The sequence below is a fragment of the Poromitra crassiceps genome, assembly GCF_964638095.1.
Source record: "Poromitra crassiceps genome assembly, chromosome: 2".
NCBI classification, from domain to species: Eukaryota; Metazoa; Chordata; class Actinopteri; order Beryciformes; family Melamphaidae; genus Poromitra; species Poromitra crassiceps.
In genome coordinates this window covers 75613904-75634533 of record NC_139624.1, presented here as the reverse complement: position 1 = coordinate 75634533, position 20630 = coordinate 75613904, and the positions used below count along the sequence as shown (strand labels likewise).

General features: G+C 41.2%; 1 protein-coding gene across 2 annotated transcripts in view; it reads right to left on the bottom strand.

Moving 5' to 3' along the window:
* The window catches only part of mllt10 (MLLT10 histone lysine methyltransferase DOT1L cofactor), a 124862-nt gene that overhangs the window by 16770 nt on the left and 87462 nt on the right, over positions 1 to 20630 (bottom strand). For both annotated transcript variants that reach the window (XM_083658225.1, XM_083658226.1), the window contains exons 11-12: positions 13938 to 14098; positions 5057 to 5174 (exon numbers count right to left, since the gene is read on the bottom strand). In XM_083658225.1, coding sequence (XP_083514351.1) covers positions 5057 to 5174; positions 13938 to 14098 — 279 coding nt within the window. The remainder of the gene's footprint in view (positions 1 to 5056; positions 5175 to 13937; positions 14099 to 20630) is intronic.

Below are 20630 nucleotides of genomic sequence, written 5' to 3'. Positions count from 1 at the left end.
AATCGCACATCTAAAACTGACGGCTCTGCAACCTACTAACTCACTCTCTTCCTTTGTATCTCTTTTACACATGAGCCCTCATTCAAAGTGCATGTGCTGCCCCTCTCTCTCTCTCCCTCTACCTTCAATGAGGCTCTCTCTCTCTCCACCTCCCTCTGGGCCCCTGGCCAGACGCTTCTTTTCATTTTCCTCAGTGAGAGTAATGAATCACACACACACACACACACAGACTTTTGCATCTGCACACTCACACAAACTCCCCTCTACTTAGACAGTCAATCCCAGCTTTTACCCCCACCAGGTCACCACTCTAGTCCCACTCCCTCCTTCTTTCTCCCCTCCATGCTGCACCACCCTCCAGCCACTCACAGGCAAAGAGAAACGGCTGCTACATGCATACAAACACGTTGCTCACACGTAGCCCTCAGCTAGCCCAAACACACTACTCACAAGCACACAGCTCAGCTAGCCCAAACACACCGCTCAGCTAGCCCAAACACACTACTCACAAGCACACAGTATATTCATTAGGGATGGGCATCGAATTTCGAATTTTCGAATAATCGTTGTTATTATCAAGGTCGACTTTTATTATTGAAAGTCGAAATTCGAGAAGAAAAAAAAAGAAATAAAAAATAAATTGTGAGTGAAATGTTGCATTGTCTCCCCTGATTCTAAGTATAGTCGAATCGCTTGGTTTGAGCAAGTAAAACAATTTTTATAAGCATTTTAAGCAAGGTTTATGGAAAAATGAATGGCGGATGAAATCCCATGAAGAGGGAGAGGGGGTGACTTTGGCACCCCTTTGGCACTCAGACCTGAGCCTACTAAATATTTAATGAACCACTCATGATTGTCAAAACTAGCCTTAGACTTAGAATCAGGGGAGACAATGCAACATTTAACTGACAAAAAAAAAAAAAAAAACATTTTTTTTTTTTTACTTTTTTTTTTTTCGAATTTCGATTAAAAGTCGACTTTGGCCAGCGAATTTCGAATAGTGTTTTTGCTAGAAATGCCCATCCCTAATATTCATGTACCGTAAATTCCGGACTATAAGACGCACCGGTCTATAAGCCGCGGGACCAAAATTGACTATTTTTTTCTTCTATAAGCCGCACCGGTCTATAAGCCGCGGGTGTTTTGATGTTTAATTACCATATGAAAGGGTTCCTGCACAGAGAGGAATGTCGGGAAAGAGATGGCTGTTTGGGGAAGCTCCCATTTATTAACATTTCAACAAAACAAAACAAAAGTCAGGTCACTAATCCCCAGACAAAATCACACAACAATAGGCTATATGTGCAGCAAACCTGTAACCAGAGAAGTCAAGTCACTAATCCTCGTCTTCCTCTTCTTCCTGCGTACTGAAACCACCAAAGTCCTCATCTTCAGTGTCGGAAACGAACAGGTTCAGGGTGGCTTCGTCAACCACTCTCCTCTCTCCTTCATTGTCACTCAAAACCAACGAACTCCTCTTCGTCACTGTCGGCATCGAACAGCCTCTGAAGCCTCTGACGGCCCTCAGCGCCAGCTGTGGCGGCGTCATCCTCTTCATCCCGCAGCAGTCCAGCGTTTTGGAACCCGTTGGTGATTGTGGATGTTTTCACACTCCTATAATATTCCAGAGACAGTTCCTCCTGCTGCACCGTCCAACGCCTCACCATTGACTCATCGATGCCCAGGTTACGCGCGGCTGCTCTGTTTCCCTCTTTTAATGCGAGATTGACTGCTTTCAACTTGAAAGCTGCGTCGTGTGAATTTCTGCGTACCTTCCCCATGGTAAGTGAGAGTGTTGCTTCTACTGCTCGTCTTGTTGTGAATATTCCTTGATCTTCCTTTGTGTGAATTCGCCGAAGTTTGTGATTTTCTCCTGGTAGTCGGGGGAGGGAGTTGATGGCCGAGTGGCCGTTTGCTTACCGTAATTACCATATGTAAGTGGTCACGCACAGAGGGGATTGTCGGGAAAGAGATGGCTGTTTGAGGAAGCTCCCATTTACCGTATTACCGTAACATTTCAACAAAACAACATAACACAACACCACCGTTGTTTATTTTTACAGTGCACACAGTGTCCGCGGTGTGGTGAAAAGAGGGCAAGAGAGGAAATTAAAACAGAAGTGGATTTATAGTTAGAAAGAGTGCTAAAAAAGAGAGATTTTATTTGTATTTTTTTTTTTTTTTCTGAAAAAATCCATAGATAAGACGCACCGTTATATAAGCCGCAGGGGCCAAAAAACGGGAAAAAAGCCGCGGCTTATAGTCCGGAATTTACGGTACACACAAACAACTTCACTGCAAAAGAAAATCCATGTTAACAGGCCATTTTATCTTGTATTGAGTGTCATCAACATCTTATTCTCCTTACTAGTAAAGTGAACAACAAAAACATGCCTATAGAGTGCCTAAGTCACGCCCTCTTCCCAGTTCCCCATGGGGAGATTCTCAATTTATTTCTCCATTTGCGGGCGGACTTGGTTTGTCCAAATAAAACTCTTTTTTATAAGGATTTTACAGGATTGATCAACAATCAATGGAAAAGTGAGTGGGGAATTGACTCAGTTAGGCCCCATGGGCAATCTGGTGATGGTGGGACTTGCTGTGATGAGATAATGTAATTTATTTCCAATGTAAATCGACCTGTTTCAAGAATTACACAAGGGTAGCTTACATCTGCACCCACACACACACACACACACACACACACACACACACACACAACCTGCCTAGTCACACACACACAGACACACACGACACAACCTGCCTAGTCATACACACAGACACACACAACCTGCCTAGTCATACACACACAACCTGCCTAGTCATACACACACAACCTGCCTAGTCATACACACAGACACACACAACCTGCCTAGTCATACACACAGACACACACAACCTGCCTAGTCATACACACAGACACACACAACCTGCCTAGTCATACACACAGACACACACACACAACCTGCCTAGTCATACACACAGACACACACAACCTGCCTAGTCATACACACACAGACACACACAACCTGCCTAGTCATACACAGACATACACAACCTGCCTAGTCATACACAGACACACACAACCTGCCTAGTCATACACAGACACACACAACCTGCCTAGTCATACACACAGACACACACAACCTGCCTAGTCATACACACAGACACACACACACAACCTGCCTAGTCACACACACACACACACACACACACACACACACACACACACAACCCACCCCTGTGGCCCCTTGTCATCCATGCTGATTAGTGAGCTGACCCTGGGTCAGAGTGGATCTGGCTCTGATGACTGCTGACCGGCAGCAGGAACTAGCTACCTTCCTCCCCTTCCTCATGTCTGCACTCTCTCCTCTCCTCTCCTCAACGTCAAGCGTCAACTTCCTTTCTGATGTGATCGGTTAGAAAGAGTAAACAGGTGTCAGTTGAATGAGATTTTCTGAAACCTGACTGAAATTTAAACAGGAGCTCCCGAGATGCAAGATACTTGTCTATTTGTTCAAAAATGACTCTTTCCATTAACTTAGAGATGGAGGAGAGGATTGAGACTGGGCGATAGTTTCCTGGTTCAAGTTTACTTCCTTTTTTATGAAGGGGGATTACCCTGGCCTGTTTGAAATCATGGGGGACATGACCTTCTTTAATAGACAGATTGATTATATGAGTAATATACGGTGAAATCAAATGAGCCTTCCTCAGCAATGCTGAGGAAGGCTCCACGCCGAAACGTTCATTGTGTCAACTTGCTTGAAGGTAAATAAAACAAACCAAAAGGAATTATTTTGAGTGCTGGTCTTTTGCCCCTCTCTTATTATTTTTTGAGCCGTGCACCGTAACTTTTTGAAACTTTTGAGAGTGCTCACCAGTCGTGACTTCTAGTCACTGACTATTTGGACATCTAATTAACCATTCACTTAAGGTTTTAGAATTTTGATTTGAGTGGTAAATGTTATCATCTGTTTGTGTATGTTTTTGTCCTGCGCACACACGCGCTCATACCTGCATACAGATTCACTCGTCTTGTCCCACACACAAGGACCACAATGGAAACAAGCCCTCGGGCTTTATTGTGTTTTATTCCTTTTGAGCAATATGTTGATGTTGTGTTTGTCTTGTACTTACCTGCTATTATTGTTTCAATAAAGTTATCAATCAATCAATCAAACTCTCTTCTCCTCTCCTCTGTGTTCAGACATATGTCCTGCATCAGGAAGCGACTACTCTGACTCCTAAAGCGTGAATTCTGCTAGACATATGTGGACAGTCGCACGGGAATGAGAGACGTGGAATCCTGACGAGAAAAAGTTTTCAGCTTTTATACTCGGTGCGGTTTTTCTCCTTGCAGAAGTGACCGGTATGTTTGAAAAGTCCACTTTGTGGGCCCAGCCGTGTCATACACATGTGTTAGAACATTTGGGGTGTGCAACGGCCAGGCGAAAACCCACCGCATGGGAGCCTCGCGCAGGGATGTGTCTGCTGGTGTGACGTCACTTGGTCGCACGGACACTTGCGGTCCTCGCGAATGCGTCAGGTACAATTCTGGCTTAACACCCACCACCGTATCTTATCATGTCTCCTGCACAGCAAAGACAATAAGCCACTGAACCTCCTCTCTCTCTCTCCCTCAACAGGAGCTCCTGAAGATGAAGGCACCTCCCCCTCCCGTCCTCCGCTCCTCTTTCATCCCCTCTGCTTTACAATTCTCCTCTTTCTCTTTCTCTTACACTGACCATGACTCATGGCCCATTAGCTTGATGGAAAGTTGTATGTTTATACATGACAATCTTTTGTGTGTGTGTGAGAGAGAGAGAGAGAGAGAGAGAGAGAGATCACAGTGTGTAACTGGAGCTGTGTGGGAGGAGCTTGAAAATATCACGAGCGGTGACCCTTGACCTCTCTGTGGGACCCAGAGGGCGTGACCTGTCCATTATCTCTCTCTCTCTCTCTCACACACACACACACACACACACACACACACACACACACACACACACACACACACACACACACACACACACACACACACACACACACGTACCTGCTGGTGAAGCCTCAGACTGGGCGATGAGTGCTGCCATGGCTGAGTTGGGGTTTAGCCTGTTGCCAAACATGTGGGAGGGGGCCATGTTGAAGACGGGCCCGGGCAGCCCACTCACCTAGAGAGAGACAGAGACACAGACAGCGTAATGCATTTAAGCACGAAGCCACAGGATTTTATAACAATTAATATCAGCTAGGCGTGTTACAATATGCATATTTGTACTGAACCGTTTAGGTACCAGACTTTAGGTTAAATATGCATTGCAAGCTGAAAACCGAAACCAATCTGTCACTGCTTAATAGTGCAAGTCTTCTACAAGGATATCATGGTAAACTAAAACTGAGAGGTGTTCAAAAAAATTAACTAGACTGTGAAAATATTAAATAAGTAAAATGTATAAAAAAATATATATATTTTTTTTTAAATCAAGGACATTTCTCTGGCATTTCTGCTGTTTTTGCTGCATTGAAAAAATAGCGAACGTGACACCACTGTGTCGTATCGAACCCATCCATGAATTTAGTGAGCGTTATACACCCCTCATATCAGCACTGCACTTTGTGCCTAACATCGCCTTTTAGCTCTTCTCAAATTAATGTAAAGCTCTGTCAAGTCAAGTGCCATCATTCATTTCTAATTAAATTACAATAATAAAATGTGATTATTGAACAGTAGCTAAACAATATGTTTTATGTATGAGGGGTGACTTTAGTTGGTGTATTGATAACTGAATTGTTGTGAATATATTGGGTATTTTACAACTCTGAATCTGACTCAGAACTGAAGACTGCAGCTATCCATCCATATGTTTTTTTATTATTATTATTTTTATTATTATTATTATTACACATTTAATGAGCCTGGGTGCAAGGGTAAGATTCAAGGTAGAAGTTCAATAACCCCTGATCTACTTTTGTTGATTCTGCTGTCTCAAACAATGCCTGTATGTATATATGCCATGGGGGAATCTGAATGAGAATATGACAGCACTTTACTGTCCTTTTAACGTACAAACTATTACCAAACATATACAGTATATACACAATATCTACAACTCATTATCCTGTTACACACACACACACACACACACACACACACACACACACACACGTGATGCATAGAGTTTAATCCAATTAAGGCATTTCCCAAATAAGGGCGGGGGTGGGGTAAGACGGAGGAGAGCGAGGCAAAGGCAGAGCATCAGGTGTGGAATCAGGTCTACCGGCATCTAAAAGTACAAAATGGCCGACCACGTTTGATGCTAAAGAGTTCACGGGATAAAGCTACAACCAAACCATGTGACACTGGAGAAAGTTGGTCCAAGTCATTGCAGGTTTTTACAGTGGGCTGGTACTTTCTGGACAGCAGCTGACATCATGTTTATCTTATAGTTGATGATGAAAGTTAAATTGATCTAACTGGAGACTTGGGGAGTCTCAGCCCAATTTAAAAATAGGGATACATGAAAATACTTGTATTTCTTTTTACATGGGTTGAATAGAAAGTAGCAGAGTGTACACTGATGTCTTGCAAAAGAAATAAACAATTTATTGGACTAGACTATCAACATGCTTCAGCCTCTGCATTTTAATTGTAAAGCACATTGTAACTGTGTTTTGAAAATAAAGTTTATTCCATTCCCCCCCTCTGAAATAAAGTTTATTATTATTATTATTATTTGTTACACACACACACACACACGCGCACGGTATTAACAGCAGGTATTAACAGCAGGTATTAACTAGGGATGGGCATCGAATTTCGAATTTTCGAATAATCGTTGTTATTATCAAGGTCGACTTTTATTATTGAAAGTCGAAATTCGTTTATTGAATTTTTTTTTTTTTTTTTTTTTGTGTGTCAGTGAAATGTTGCATTGTCTCCCCTGATTCTAAGTACCGTATAGTCGAATCGCTTGGTTTGAGCAAGTAAAACTATTTTTATAAGCAACCTCTCCCTCTTCATGGGATTTCATCCGCCATTCATTTTTCCATAAACCTTGCTTAAAATGCTTATAAAAATTGTTTTACTTGCTCAAACCAAGCGATTCGACTATACTTAGAATCAGGGGAGACAATGCAACATTTCACTCACAAAAAAAAAAAAAAAAAAAAAAAAATACATTTTTAATTTTTTTTACATTTTTATTTTTATTTTCGAATTTCGATTAAAAGTCGACTTTGGCCAGCGAATTTCGAATAGTGTTTTTGCTAGAAATGCCCATCCCTAGTATTAACAGCAGGTATTAACAGCAGGTATTAACAGAAAAACCTGAATTTCCAAATGGAAATCAATGAGACCAACTAAAATAATGACTAACCTTGAGAAAAATGAACGAATAAATAAATTATAGCCCTATCTATTGCTTCCAGATAGATTTCTATCAATTTGTTTCAATTTAGGATGTGAGCCAGAAAACTAAATCTCCTGTTTCAAATTAATGGAAGCTCGCTGAATGTGGAAAACACTGAAATCCCGGGAATAAAATGAAAAATCACACCCCTGTGTCATTTAAAGAAGGAACCTCCCCATCCCCCCCCCCCCCCTCCCCTCTGAATTGACTTCAGCTCTCTTTCAAGGCCCCCCTCCCCTCTCTCTCCTCAATGCCATAAGCCCACCCCCTTCCCATCAACATTCATTTTTCATTTACATTCATTTTTCATTCAAAGTCTCTCTGACGCTCTTTCTCTCTCTCTCGCTCCTGGACTGGGCTGATAGCCAATAACAGTAGGCCGAGAGTCTGCTGGTGGACTGAAAATAGCAAATGGTCTCTGTCACACACACACACTCGCGCGCGCGCTCTTCTCTCTCTCTCTCTCTCTCACACACACACAGACACACACACACACACTGAGGGAAGCCTGTTGTTGGCATCCTCGTATAATTGCGTAATTCCTTGACTTGATTCAGAGTGTGTGTGTGCCAGATGCTCAGAGGTGTGGATCACACATTACAAACTAACAGACATGTTTTGGACAAACGACGAAGGGGGAAAAAAACCATCTCTCTCTTTCTCCCTCCCTCCTGCTCTCTCCGTCAGTCAGAGGGAGAGCTTTGCTACAGCCCCTCGTCCTCTATACATGCTGCAAACAGGCGTGATATCCTGTGCTTCCCCCGGGCCCCTCGTCCTCTCTAACAGAGAGAGAGAGAGGACGAGGGGCAAGACGGGGGGGGGGGCATGAGCACGACCCACCCTCTCAACGACCCCTTCTACCCCTCCATCTATCCCTCCATCCCTACTGTGGTGCTTGTCAGATGTCATTACATCACAGCACAACTGAGAGAGAAAGAGAAATGGAAGAGTGGATGGGGAGAGAGAGTAGGAGGGTGAGAGAGAGAGAGAGTGTGTGGGGTGGGGGGGGGTAAGTGGACCAGGGAGAAAAATGAAGTTGGGTGGACAGAGACAGAGCGGGGGTCTTTGGGGAGGTTGTGAAAGGACGGGCACAGGGGTCAGGGATTGAAGATGTTGGGGGGGGGGGGGGGGGCAGACTGATTACTGGATGGGGTTGAAGAACTGATCAAGTTAGTCAACGCCCTCACTTATGAATATAAGCACGTTTCGATCAGTGAAATGCACCAAAAACCCACAACATTTTGAGAAAAATTGTGTAAACTGAATTCTTAGGTTTAACAATTTTTGTCTGAGCTGTTAACCCTGATAAAGTAGTGCTACTATAGCCAAAGTTTACATCAAAATGTGTTTCAATTGAATAATGGTATAAAACGTTTTAACATAATGATTTAATATCCACAAATAATTCCCAATGTTCCAAATAAATCCAATATAAAAAGTAGGGATGGGCATAAAGTAGGGATAAAAGTTCGCTGGGCCAAAGTCGACCTTTCGTTGAAATTCGCCTCTCTCTCTCTCTCCACACACACACACACACACACACACAGGTACCGGTATATATATATATATATATAAATGCACGTCAAATTTAACATGGTCTCCCCTGATTCTAAGTATAGTTGAATCGCTTGGTTTGACCAAGTAAAACAATTTTTATAAGCATTTTACTCAAGGTCTATGGAAAAATTAATGCCGGATAGGGTTGTAGCGGTACTAAATTTCTGTTTCGGTGCCGGTACCAATTTGTATTTCGATACTTTTCGATACTTTTCGATACTTTTTGTAAAAAAAAAAGTGAAACTGTCCAATGTCAAGATTTGGCTTTATTTTAAGAGTTTGGGAACAATTACACCAATAAATTGGTGTGGCATTTAAATGCTGAACAAAACAAACCTTTTGAGCAGTGAGAATACCGGTAAGTAAAATAAAGTAATGTCAGTGAAAATAAAATGACCATAAAACACTAGCCTATAGCAGCAAAAACTCAGAGAAACACCAATAACAACAATAAATAAATAATTGGTGGCATTTAAATTCTGTCTAACTTTTACTTGTCAAATAAGTACACACTCAGTAACATAACACAAATCTTTTGAACAGTGGGAAATGGGAATAAGTAAAATAAATAAAATAAATAATAATATAATAAAACACTATAGCAGCAGAAACTCAAATCTTTTTTTCTTCAACAAGCAGCATAACTGGCTTCATATTCCCATTCTGTCCCCCAGCCTACTCAGCCTAAACCCTAGTTCTCCTATGGGTGGTAGACAGACTCATCACTGTTTGGCTGACTCTCAGTTTACTCACTCAGTCCCTCCCATCCCAATGTCTTCTTCAGGTTCCTAGCCAAGAAAACGAGGGTGTCAACATGTTCCTCGGTCAGTCTAGATCTTGTTGGACTGCAGATATTCCCAGAAGTACTGAAAACACGTTCAGATGCACAGCTTGATGCTGGAATACAGAGATATTGTCTAGCAAACTGAGCTAAGATGGGCAGGTCTGTCTGGTGTTGCTTCCACCATGCCAGGGGATTCTATGCACGGCTGATGTCTCTAAATTGTTTATACTCAGTAATCTCAACTTCCAGTTTAGCACTTCTTGTCATGGGTGGGGCATTCAGGCAGTATTACTCACAGTTTACATCTAACGTTATGTAGGCTACTTTCACGCATACTTCAGTCAGGGTTATCGACAGTCCATATTATTGCCTCTGCACGTTTCCCGACGCTACAGTGAGCGCTCGTTAACTAACGTTACAGCGGAGTCCGCTGTAACGTTAGTACAGCGGAGTCCCGCTGAAACGTTAGTTAACGTTAGTTAACGAGCGCATTAACGAGCGCATTTTCTCACTGTAGCGTCGGGAAACGTGCAGAGGCAATAATATGGACTGTCGATAACCCTGACTGAAGTATGCGTGAAAGTAGCCTACATAACGTTAGATGTAAACTGTGAAAGGGCACAGCTGCTGCTACTAACTGGGCTGGGAGAGGCTTTGTGTTTAGCCATAGCCTACTTTGCTAGTTTGCTTTTAATGTGCGCGGGTCTGCTCAGTGCTCAGCTGCTTTTTTTCCTCAAACTCTTTTCCTCACCGCTTGACATGTGGATATGACGTCACTCACTCCAGCGCATTTCTTAAAGAGACAGGCTCATATTGACCATTATCAGTCATAGCAGCGGTCGGAAAAGTACCTGTTCTTTTTAAATCTTAGTATAGAACCGTTTCTACAGCAATAGCACCGCGGTTCGGGGGTAGTACCGGTAGTACCTACATCCCTAATGCCGGATGAAATCCCATAAACAGGGAGAGGGGGTGACTTTGGCACTCTATTGACGTTCACAGACCCAGTCCCAGACTACGTTAGCCACATTAGCTTAGCTACCAGAATGAAGCCGAGATAGCCCATGGAACAGAAGCCTTTTCCTTGTGGCTGAGTGTTGGTGTAATGTATGTAGACACCATTTCTAATGCGTTTCTAGTACATTGCTATCAAGGAGCTGCTGGGTGCTACTGTCGCTAATGCTCCTTGCGTGAGTGAGTGTGCACTGCGCAGCCAGCTACGGCAACGTAGGCTCAAGTCTGGCTGTCTTAACGTTAGTCCACCATACTTGAGCCTACGTGGCTGTAATATAGACAGTTTAAGACCTACTACATTTCTAGTGTTTACTGGGTGCTGCTACTAGGGATGTTCATTTTGAACAATTTCCATAATCGAAAATCGGGAAAAATTTACGATCAATTATCGATTATCGATTGCATAATAATAATAATATATATATATTTTTTTTTACTCTGGTCTGGTAATAACGTTGCGCGTTCTCGGCCAGCTATAATGGCGATAACGCTGTGTAGTAAGAATATCAGACACTAGCGCTGTGGCCAGGTAAACAAACATGTTACATGTCAGGTTACATGATGTAAGGCAATCGGCGTCTTCCAGCTTAGCTGACAGCACAAGAGTCAAATCAACAGGCCTGAGCCAGACCGCTGGGTGCGTTTGTTTGTGTCCCCGGCGCATGCCGGTGTGAATTCCCCATGTTTAAAACAGTTTTGTTGGCACAAAGGCCCGTGCCCAGCCAGAAAACTAGAGACTATATGAAGCTCCACCTCACGTTAGTCGGCTGTGCAATGGAGTGGGGTGAGGAGGAACGAATTCCACCCAAACCTAGTCCGTTTTTTTTTTTTTTTTATAATAACAATAATCGATCCAAATTCCACATGATCGATTCAATTCCTTAACGATCAATTATCGATTTTCGATAATTGATGAACATCCCTAGCTGCCCAGAGCCGTTCTGCTCCAGTGCGCAGCTCCTACAGCAACGTCACATGGACAAATGTGTCATTCTTAAAGAGACCGGCACCGGTAAAAATAAAAATGATAAATAAATAAAATATTTTTGACTTCCAATAATACAAGTCGATCTTGATAAGAAAAACGATTATTCGAAAATCGTTGCCCATCCCTAATATAAAGGATGATGTCCTAAATGTGCAGCGTAGTAGTAGTAGTACAGATGACATACACTCCTGATATTTAGCTGTTTTCGAGAATGTACACGATTCATTTTAATTTGATGGTGCTCATATTCTCGTTACCTCTCTGAAATAATAAGCATAATGAGCCGCGGTGTGTAGGAAATTAATCTATGTACAGGACATAAATACAGGCATTTCACATGCCCCATTTTCCTCATTTTCAGGTCGCAGTTCCAAACAAATGATAATTTGAGCAAATAATATTAAACCGAACTTGTCAGGGTGACTTAAAAATCCTATTTAAAGCTAGAAATAAGGTCCAGGGTGTAAAAAAAAACTGAATTCTCCTTTAAAAGCCACTTTCTGACCTGATGTAAAAATGAATGAGAGCTTCCCCCGGCTCTGTCTAGCAGTGTGCTTTCATTCACTGATCTCCACATGAAGGGAAGGGAATCTTAATGGAGAGTATGTGTTACACTAATATACCTAAATAGCCCAGGGTGTTATTCTTCAAGATTTCAGGTTTTTTGGGCACAGCATTTTCTAAAACAAAATTGCCCTTCTCCTGCCTTTCCCTTTTTGTCTTCCTGATCACCCCCCTGAAAGGATTTGTGCTATTAAAATGTATCCACCAATGAATACTGTAACTAGTGCAGTGTCATTTTTGTCCTGCTGCTGCACAGAGCGCTGTTCTCTTGTTTATTAATACTGTAACTGGTGTCATGCCTTCTGGTCCTGCCCTTTACTGACCGGATTCTGGGCCAAAATATTTGATCTTCGGCTGCTCGGAATCCTCTCTGGACTTCCCTACAGCTGTGCAACAATCTCTGACACAATTGTTGCCAAGAAACTCATTCTGCAGAAATGGAAGTCCCCCTTCTCAGTTGTGGTTGGCGGACATGATCTCGGTTATACGAATGGAGAGACTAAGGTTCTTGAGGACCAACTCACCTGGGAGATTTCAAACTATTTGGGACCCGTTTCTGGCCTACCTTGACGAGGTTAGGGGTGACGGGTGATTCGCCCGGCCGGTCTCTCTCCCTTATGTGGTATCCCACTCATATATATCTATATATATATACATACAGTATATATATATATATATATACTGTAGATTTACAGATTTACAAGCACATAAGCTCTGTATGTAACTGGTGGCACTGTGTTGTAATTTTAGACTGTATGTATGTTTTTTCTTTATTTCTTTTCCTGTATCCTGAGTTTGTTCCTTTTTCTGTGTTCTAAAAAATTGAAATTGCAAAATAAAATATATATAAAAGGAAATACTGTACTCTGAAACAAATTTCTCCCTAGGGAGAAGAAATAAAGAAACCTTGAACCTTATTAACCGGTAAGTTGGTTAATCGAAAGTAAAATTAACCGAAAACTGACATCCCTAATACATACAGACAGAGATTCCTTGCTTTATACTAAAGTATGAATAATGCAGAAATAGCCCATTGAGCTAAACTGTTAGTGTATGTCAGTAAATCACAGCTGCTGCAACGAATGTAACAGAAAAATGACAAAAATGTGTTGTTGTTTTTGTATTCTGAATAACACACGGACCATCTACAGGTGCAACGTACCGTCAGATAGAGAAAAGCTCACTGAGAAAACACAATGCGCACAAGGTCAGGACACATGTTTTACACATGTGAATTCATAATACTCTTAGTGTGAATAGTGTGATTTGGTGTATTTGTGCTTCGACAGTTATCAGCACTTCATGCGAGTGATGTGAGTGAATTGACAGACTTAGAGGATGGCAAAAGAACTGTGAACGCTCTGTGTGTGTGTGTGTGTGTGTGTGTGTGTGTGTGTGTGTGTGTGTGTGTGTATGTGAATGAGTGAGTGCGTGAGAGCAAAACTACCATATAAGACTAAAACGGAGTCAGTTTTATGAGCATAATATGCTCACGTGTACTGTTGGTGTATGATAGAGTGAGAATGGCAATGTTTAGTACAAATGTGTGTGTGTGTGTGTGTGTGTGTGTGTGTGTGTGTGTGTGTGTGTGTGTGTGTGTGTGTGTGTGTGTACTCACAAGTGTAGAGGCTGTGCTGGTTAGCGGCGCGGTGGCAGTGAAGGGAGAGGGAGGGGCTAGGGAGGGCGTGGGCTGCTGTTGCTGTGACAACTCCGAACTGGCCACGCCCACAGCACCAGACCCCGTCCCCGACAACGACACATCAGAGCCAGAGAAAACACCTGTGGAGAAACAGAGTGAACAGCGTTACGGTCATCCTAATCTGCTGTTGCAATGGAATATGATAAAAGGGTGATTTTACAGGAATGCGGTTCAAACCAGTTGACAATTAAAGCTAAAAAAAAATGATTGGTCTACAAACTCAGTGTCCAAGTCACTGGGATTGTAGCAGCTCTACATATTGTCTCTTATTTCTCTGGGATTCTTGTGAGAGTTGCTGATGTTATAAATAACACTCGCACACATGTGTACGGTTAGAGGAATAAATGTGAACATATTAGGTTGGGCTTCAGTCATTTAGGGTGGACTCTCGCTATGTGTGACTTTGTGAAATCTAAAGAGAATAAATAAATAAATGTGGCCACAGTAACAGAAATATTTCTTTCTCTCCATTGCCTCCACCTTTCAAAAGGCTTTTTCTAATAAGAAAATCTTAACGATTTTGAGAAAATTCAGTGATTTGATAATAGCTACAATAGAACATGACACATTTCCAGTGATGAAAAGTGAGGTTTTGAACATGCAGCAGACGTGCTGACTTTGATATAATGACAGAATTTAACGTGTGATTAAGTACTCTGGGCCTGCACATGGATTGAGTGAGTCGTACAATTCATATCCTACAATACCATCGACATAACTCTATCCATCAAAGTATACACAAATTAAAACATGCAGAAACGCACGCACGCACACACACACACACTGAATTGGTGGCCTGCCGCGACCTGGCAGAAATCTGACGACACAAACCCACGTCCGCATTGTTTCATCAGGATTTCACACATGGCGAGGGAGCAAGAGAGGGCTGCAAACATTCATATGAACAGAGTCAACAGACCCTGCCTCCAGCTCCAATACAACACATGTTCTCCCTCCATGTGTGTTCTTCCCACCCATTCTTCTACATCTTCATAGACATATACAATTTTCTATTAAGGCTGTGCAATAAAATCGATATGGCAATATATCGCAATATTTATTTTCGCAATAATGTATCGATATTTCAGAAAAATATCATGATATATTCGCTGTATGGATTTTTTGCACAGCCATGTGTTCAGTGACATAAGGAAACTTAAGCACTTTATTTTTATTTCAGTGCGTTCAATAACAGTGTGCAACTGCAAATTTGTAAATACCGTTCTAATAAATTGGAATTCAATTGTTTTGAATTAAATAGTTTCGACTCGATTTGTCCACTGAGTTATCAATATAATATGTTGTACATATTATTATTACACTACATAGGTGGTACACAGCAAGTTGTATGTTCAGGTCTATTTTTACATTTTCTGTAAATTATGCACAGTATTGCAATATATCGCAATATGTATTGTATCACAATGTATTGTGATACAATACATATCGTGACCATGTATCATGAGGTCCTTGCCAAAACCCAGGCTGGGTATTGGGTATATATAGCATATTAGATCCACATATAGGCTGATTATGATTATGTGGTACACACACCAACTGCTCCATTTTCAGTCACATACACACCCATGGCATACACACGTTCTTCCATTCTCTTATCTCTTTGCTCGCTCTCTCCCTTCACACACCCCTCTGTTCGCCCACTAACCAGGGATAAGCCCTGCCCCTGCCCCCCTCTGACCCCAGGAGAGGAGGGGGGAGACAGAGGGCCCCTCACCCCCACAAAAGACTGAATGGCTCAGGGCAGCACACATTCACTAGGGGAACAAGAGAGCTTTGTGCCAGGAGGGGAGGGGTGGAGAGAGAGAGAGGGCGGGAGGGAGAGAGAGTGAGCGAGGGGGAGAGAGGGAGGGCGAGCACACCACGTGGACCTACATACTATTTATAATGCTTTGTAATATGCACCAGTAAGAGTGATACCCAGAGCAGTGCTGTCATGGCTGCTCCCTCTACATGTTGCTAGTTGGATTAAAGGCAAACCAAACAGTTTATCAGAGAATTCAGCGCATGCCAGTGATGACATGGGTTAGACACAATGGGACGGTGCGAGTGCTGGGAAACGACAAAGGACAAATGCTAGAGGTTTTATAATAATTTGATATTGGACTTACAACACAGTTGCAGACGTTAATACTTTACATTATCCCAAACCAAAAGACACATTATAAACTATAGATTACTTTACACATACATTATGGAGCACTACAACATGAACTCCTAGTTACATGATAGTTTTGTATCGTTTACTAGGCCAGGCTATAATGCTTTAAGATAGTAATATTTCCAAAGAACGATGGTGGTGCAGCTACATAATAATATGGTGTGTGTGTGTGTGTGTGTGTGTGTGTGTGTGTGTGTGTGTGTGTGTGTGTATGATAGCTATATACACACATACACACACACACACACACACACACACACACACACACACAATAAACATTCAGAATAAAGACTAAATGCTCTATCATGTATTTTTTTTATTAATTTTGGAAAAAGAATCTTTGAAATGTAGTTTTAATTAAAATTAGTGCCAAACTAAATGACTAAACTAAACCACTATTTTCAGAAAGGTTTAGGTATGTTCATAATTAAGTTAGAATGTTGATACCATTGTAAAACTACTAATGCTTTTTTGTTTTACCAATTTAGATTTTATATTATTTAAATACAACAATTACTTTATTTTAAATAACATAGCTCTTGGCAAAAAAACAAAAACAACTCTTTGGTTATGCCCATATTGTAACTTTCAATGAATGATTACATGCTCTATATGTGGAGAAAACTGTACAACTTTATGAAACCTCTTCAAAACCAATGAGATAAACTAAAAAATGCATAGCGCTGAACATAAGAAAAAGGTCTGTTTTTCTTAGTTCCTGAAAAGTTAACATTTTAGAGATGTATTTTCTCTGTGAATAAACTGCAGCCAACACTTCTGCTTCCTGCTTCCACTAGGAATTAAAACCTAGTGTCATATCAAAACCAGGACCACTAAAATAGACAAAGAACAGAAAAACACATTTTCCCCAAACACCAAATCTGCTACAAATCAGTTAAAAACTCACAGGCCTGAACTTGTAAAATGTATAAGCTCTGTGTGATCGATGGTGTTAAGCCCCTAAAGCAGAACAGCTTCCATCGTCTGACCCCGCTCCTTTTCCTCTCCCACTCAATAGGTTTGTAAGCTACCAAATATAATAAGTTGATTACTGGCCTGTCCATTCAAGCAAATATCTGGTCTATTTAAGGACGGTTAAAGCTGAAGCCCAACCTAAGACCCAGTTAACCACATCAGCTTCTGATATTAGCCAGCTGAAGTGTCTTCTCCAATTGTGTTTTTCTGTTTCCAAGTCTGTTTTGAAGGAAATTTAATTTGAATTGAATTAGAAAGAAGTTCTCCTTCAAGTAGCAGGACATGGGCTAATATTGCCGCACTGATGGTTTCCGTTTTGTGAAAATCATTGAGAATCATTGAATCTTGGTTTAAATATGAAATTTAGAGACGGACATGAATACTGGAGAATTGTGACATTCTCCTATAATTATTGTGCGTTATTATTTTGAGTAGTTTCTACCACCACAAGAAATGCATTTTAACATTAGCTGCGTCAGAGTGTGCGCGTGTGTGTGTGTGTTTGTTTGTGTGTTTGACTGCTTGTCTGTATGTGTGCCTCAGAAAAATCTACATGGGTTTTCTATGGGAAACCAAAATGTGAGTTTAACAGTCATAAAGCTTATAGAGGCTACGAGCAAGGTCAAGTGCCTCAGCAAGTACGTGCAGGTAGGCATGTAAACGGAGGGGTGAGCCTGCTAAACTCAACTACCGGTAGATATATTTTCCATTTCATCGTGTACTTTTTCAATCAATCACACACAAACACACAGTCTGTCTAGAGCTAGAACTAACATGCACACGTATTTTCCAGTGTAAATCACTTCAAAGTGCCATCACCAATGTGTTGGGGTGGGTGTGTGTGTGTGTGTGTGTGTGTGTGTGTGTCTTCATTTAACAATTTCCTTTTTTGCTAACACTGCCTGAGGAAGACCTGCGTGGTTGAAACAAGTTGCGTTTTGTTTGCCCGTAGTAGATTGAAGATATATTCTGTTTTGTAACTGCTTGTACACAGATATACTGTATTACTTCTTATTAAATATTGCCTAAAAACTCCAAGTAGCTCCCCTTTTTTTCACTTTGTATACTAATTGCCTTTTGAGCTGCTTTGGTCCACACTTTTTGTGATTTCCTACAATTTCCTTTTAGACACAGCTTAAGGCATCAATATTCTTTCCAATGTTAGAATTGTTTTCTCTTATGTTATATTCACCAAAAACCATCCGCATAATATCAGTGCTCACAATGATTAAAGATCTTAAAATACAAAAAAATTAAAAAATTAAATGTGTTGGATGTGTAAGAAATGACAAACATTGCATTTATTGAGAGTAAAACAATTAAACGTGTAATAAAATTGGAACCCGAGGAAAAAGAAAACTATAAAATCTGAAAATGCAGTTAAAAAAGTCCTGCATGGATCCCTAGAATAATCTACAGATAAAACATCAAACTAATTTGTGATGCAAAAAGTAGCATTTACATAAAATTCTCTCATCTGAAGATTTCACAGGTTTGAACAGTTTCCCTTCCCAATTTTCTGCTGTTTTAGTTAACACAAAGCTCCTGATAATTGTGACAGACATCATAATTACCGTAGGTCTTTCACTTAGTTCCGATACAAATATTTATTATAATGATGACAGCACATTGAGTTTATTTTTTGTTTTCAACTTACACAGAACACACACACACTGTCCCACACAGCAGCGAGCCTATATGAAATCCGGTTCCTCCGTCTCTCCTCCCCCACTCACCAATCCCGCTCCGCTCTACCAGCTCACCCCGGCCCATCAGTGACCCCCCCTGCCATCAAACATTAACCTAGCCCAAATCTAACCCCCTGCCTCTACCCACCCACCAACACATATCTATCAGGCTAACTATCCATCCGTCAGCATGGTGGAGACAGCAGACAGGATGGGGGGGGGAGATAAACGACTAGATCCTCCCCATTACTGCCCTGCATTAACCCTCGGCTAAATATTTACAGTAGGAAGAGCACACGATACACACAGAGACAGACACACACACACACACACACACAGAGACAGACACACACACACACACACACACACACACACACGCGTGCACCACTGTTTTCCCTATCTTCTTTCACCAGCTATGGTCACCAGAGCCAGAAATTGCCGCCATTGCAGGAGAAAATTCACCCAAACTGACATGGAATGAAAAAACAAAATTATCCCCAACCACCAATGCTATTAAAAATATATATTTATAAAATTAACCGTTTTGATCCTTATACGTCTTGATCATGTCCAGCCACCGCGAAATATCCAATGAACAAACACAATAAATTATATATATATATATATATATATATATATATATATATATATATTAGGGGTGCACCGATCACGTTTTTTTGCCACCGATCACCGATTGCCGATCACCTATGAGAAATATCTGCCCAACCGATCATCGACCGATCACCGATTACCGATTACCGATCACCGATATATATATATATTTATTTATTTATTTTGTAAGCAGCTATAGCAGTCTATTATAGAACAGTTTCCATTTTACATATAGACCTACATTTCATGCATCAAATTGAAAGTGCAGCACTTTTTCTTTTTTTCTACATCAATATTTTATACTGTGTAGGCTAAAGGAAACCGCCAACATGATTTTTTGTGTGTGAGATAATTGGAGCACAAGACTGTGTTGAACTAAATGGCTAGTAGTTCAGTCCAGTTCCCTCAGTTCAGTTTATAAAAGAACAAAAATCGTTCCACTTCGGGATTTCCATGTTACCAGTTCAATGCAGTTCAGTTCACTCAACAAAAATACTCCATTTTCCGGGATTTCCCTGTTACACAAGAAAATAACTTCGACCCAAGTAAACTATTTTATCGATTAAGCTAAAGCGGCTAACACTAACCGGGGCTATTAACGTTAGGAGGATACAGGCAAATATGGATCAAACACGGACTTAACAGCATGCAAATGCCTCGGTAGGCGGGAGGACTGGAGGTAACTTCTCTCTGCTGAGTCTGCTCTAATCACCAGCTGATGTGTGTGATTCAAAGACGCAAGGGGTGTGTTGACAGTCTGGTGTGCTGTGTGGAGGTGAGTACACTGACGAAAGCAAAGCGTGTGCTTTGCAACACAATGATATAAACGTTAGAGCACAATATGAAAGTTAAACGATAGACATTGAAGACATGAAAACGGGCTGCCTCATGTTTCTCACGTGCAGCATGATCGGCTATGCAATCGGCGACAATAAAGAAATATCTGCAGCAGCAGATCACATATTTGAGGTCAAAATCGGCCGATACAGATTGCGTGTCGATCGATCGGTGCACCCCTAATATATATATAGTTAAATATTATCTGAAAATCACCACTCATACCTGTATTTATGGGTCACTTAGCAAACTGTTATTTTTGCTACTGTTCAATCAAGAACTACATTGCTAGCTAGAAAAAAATCACATTTAATTATTATC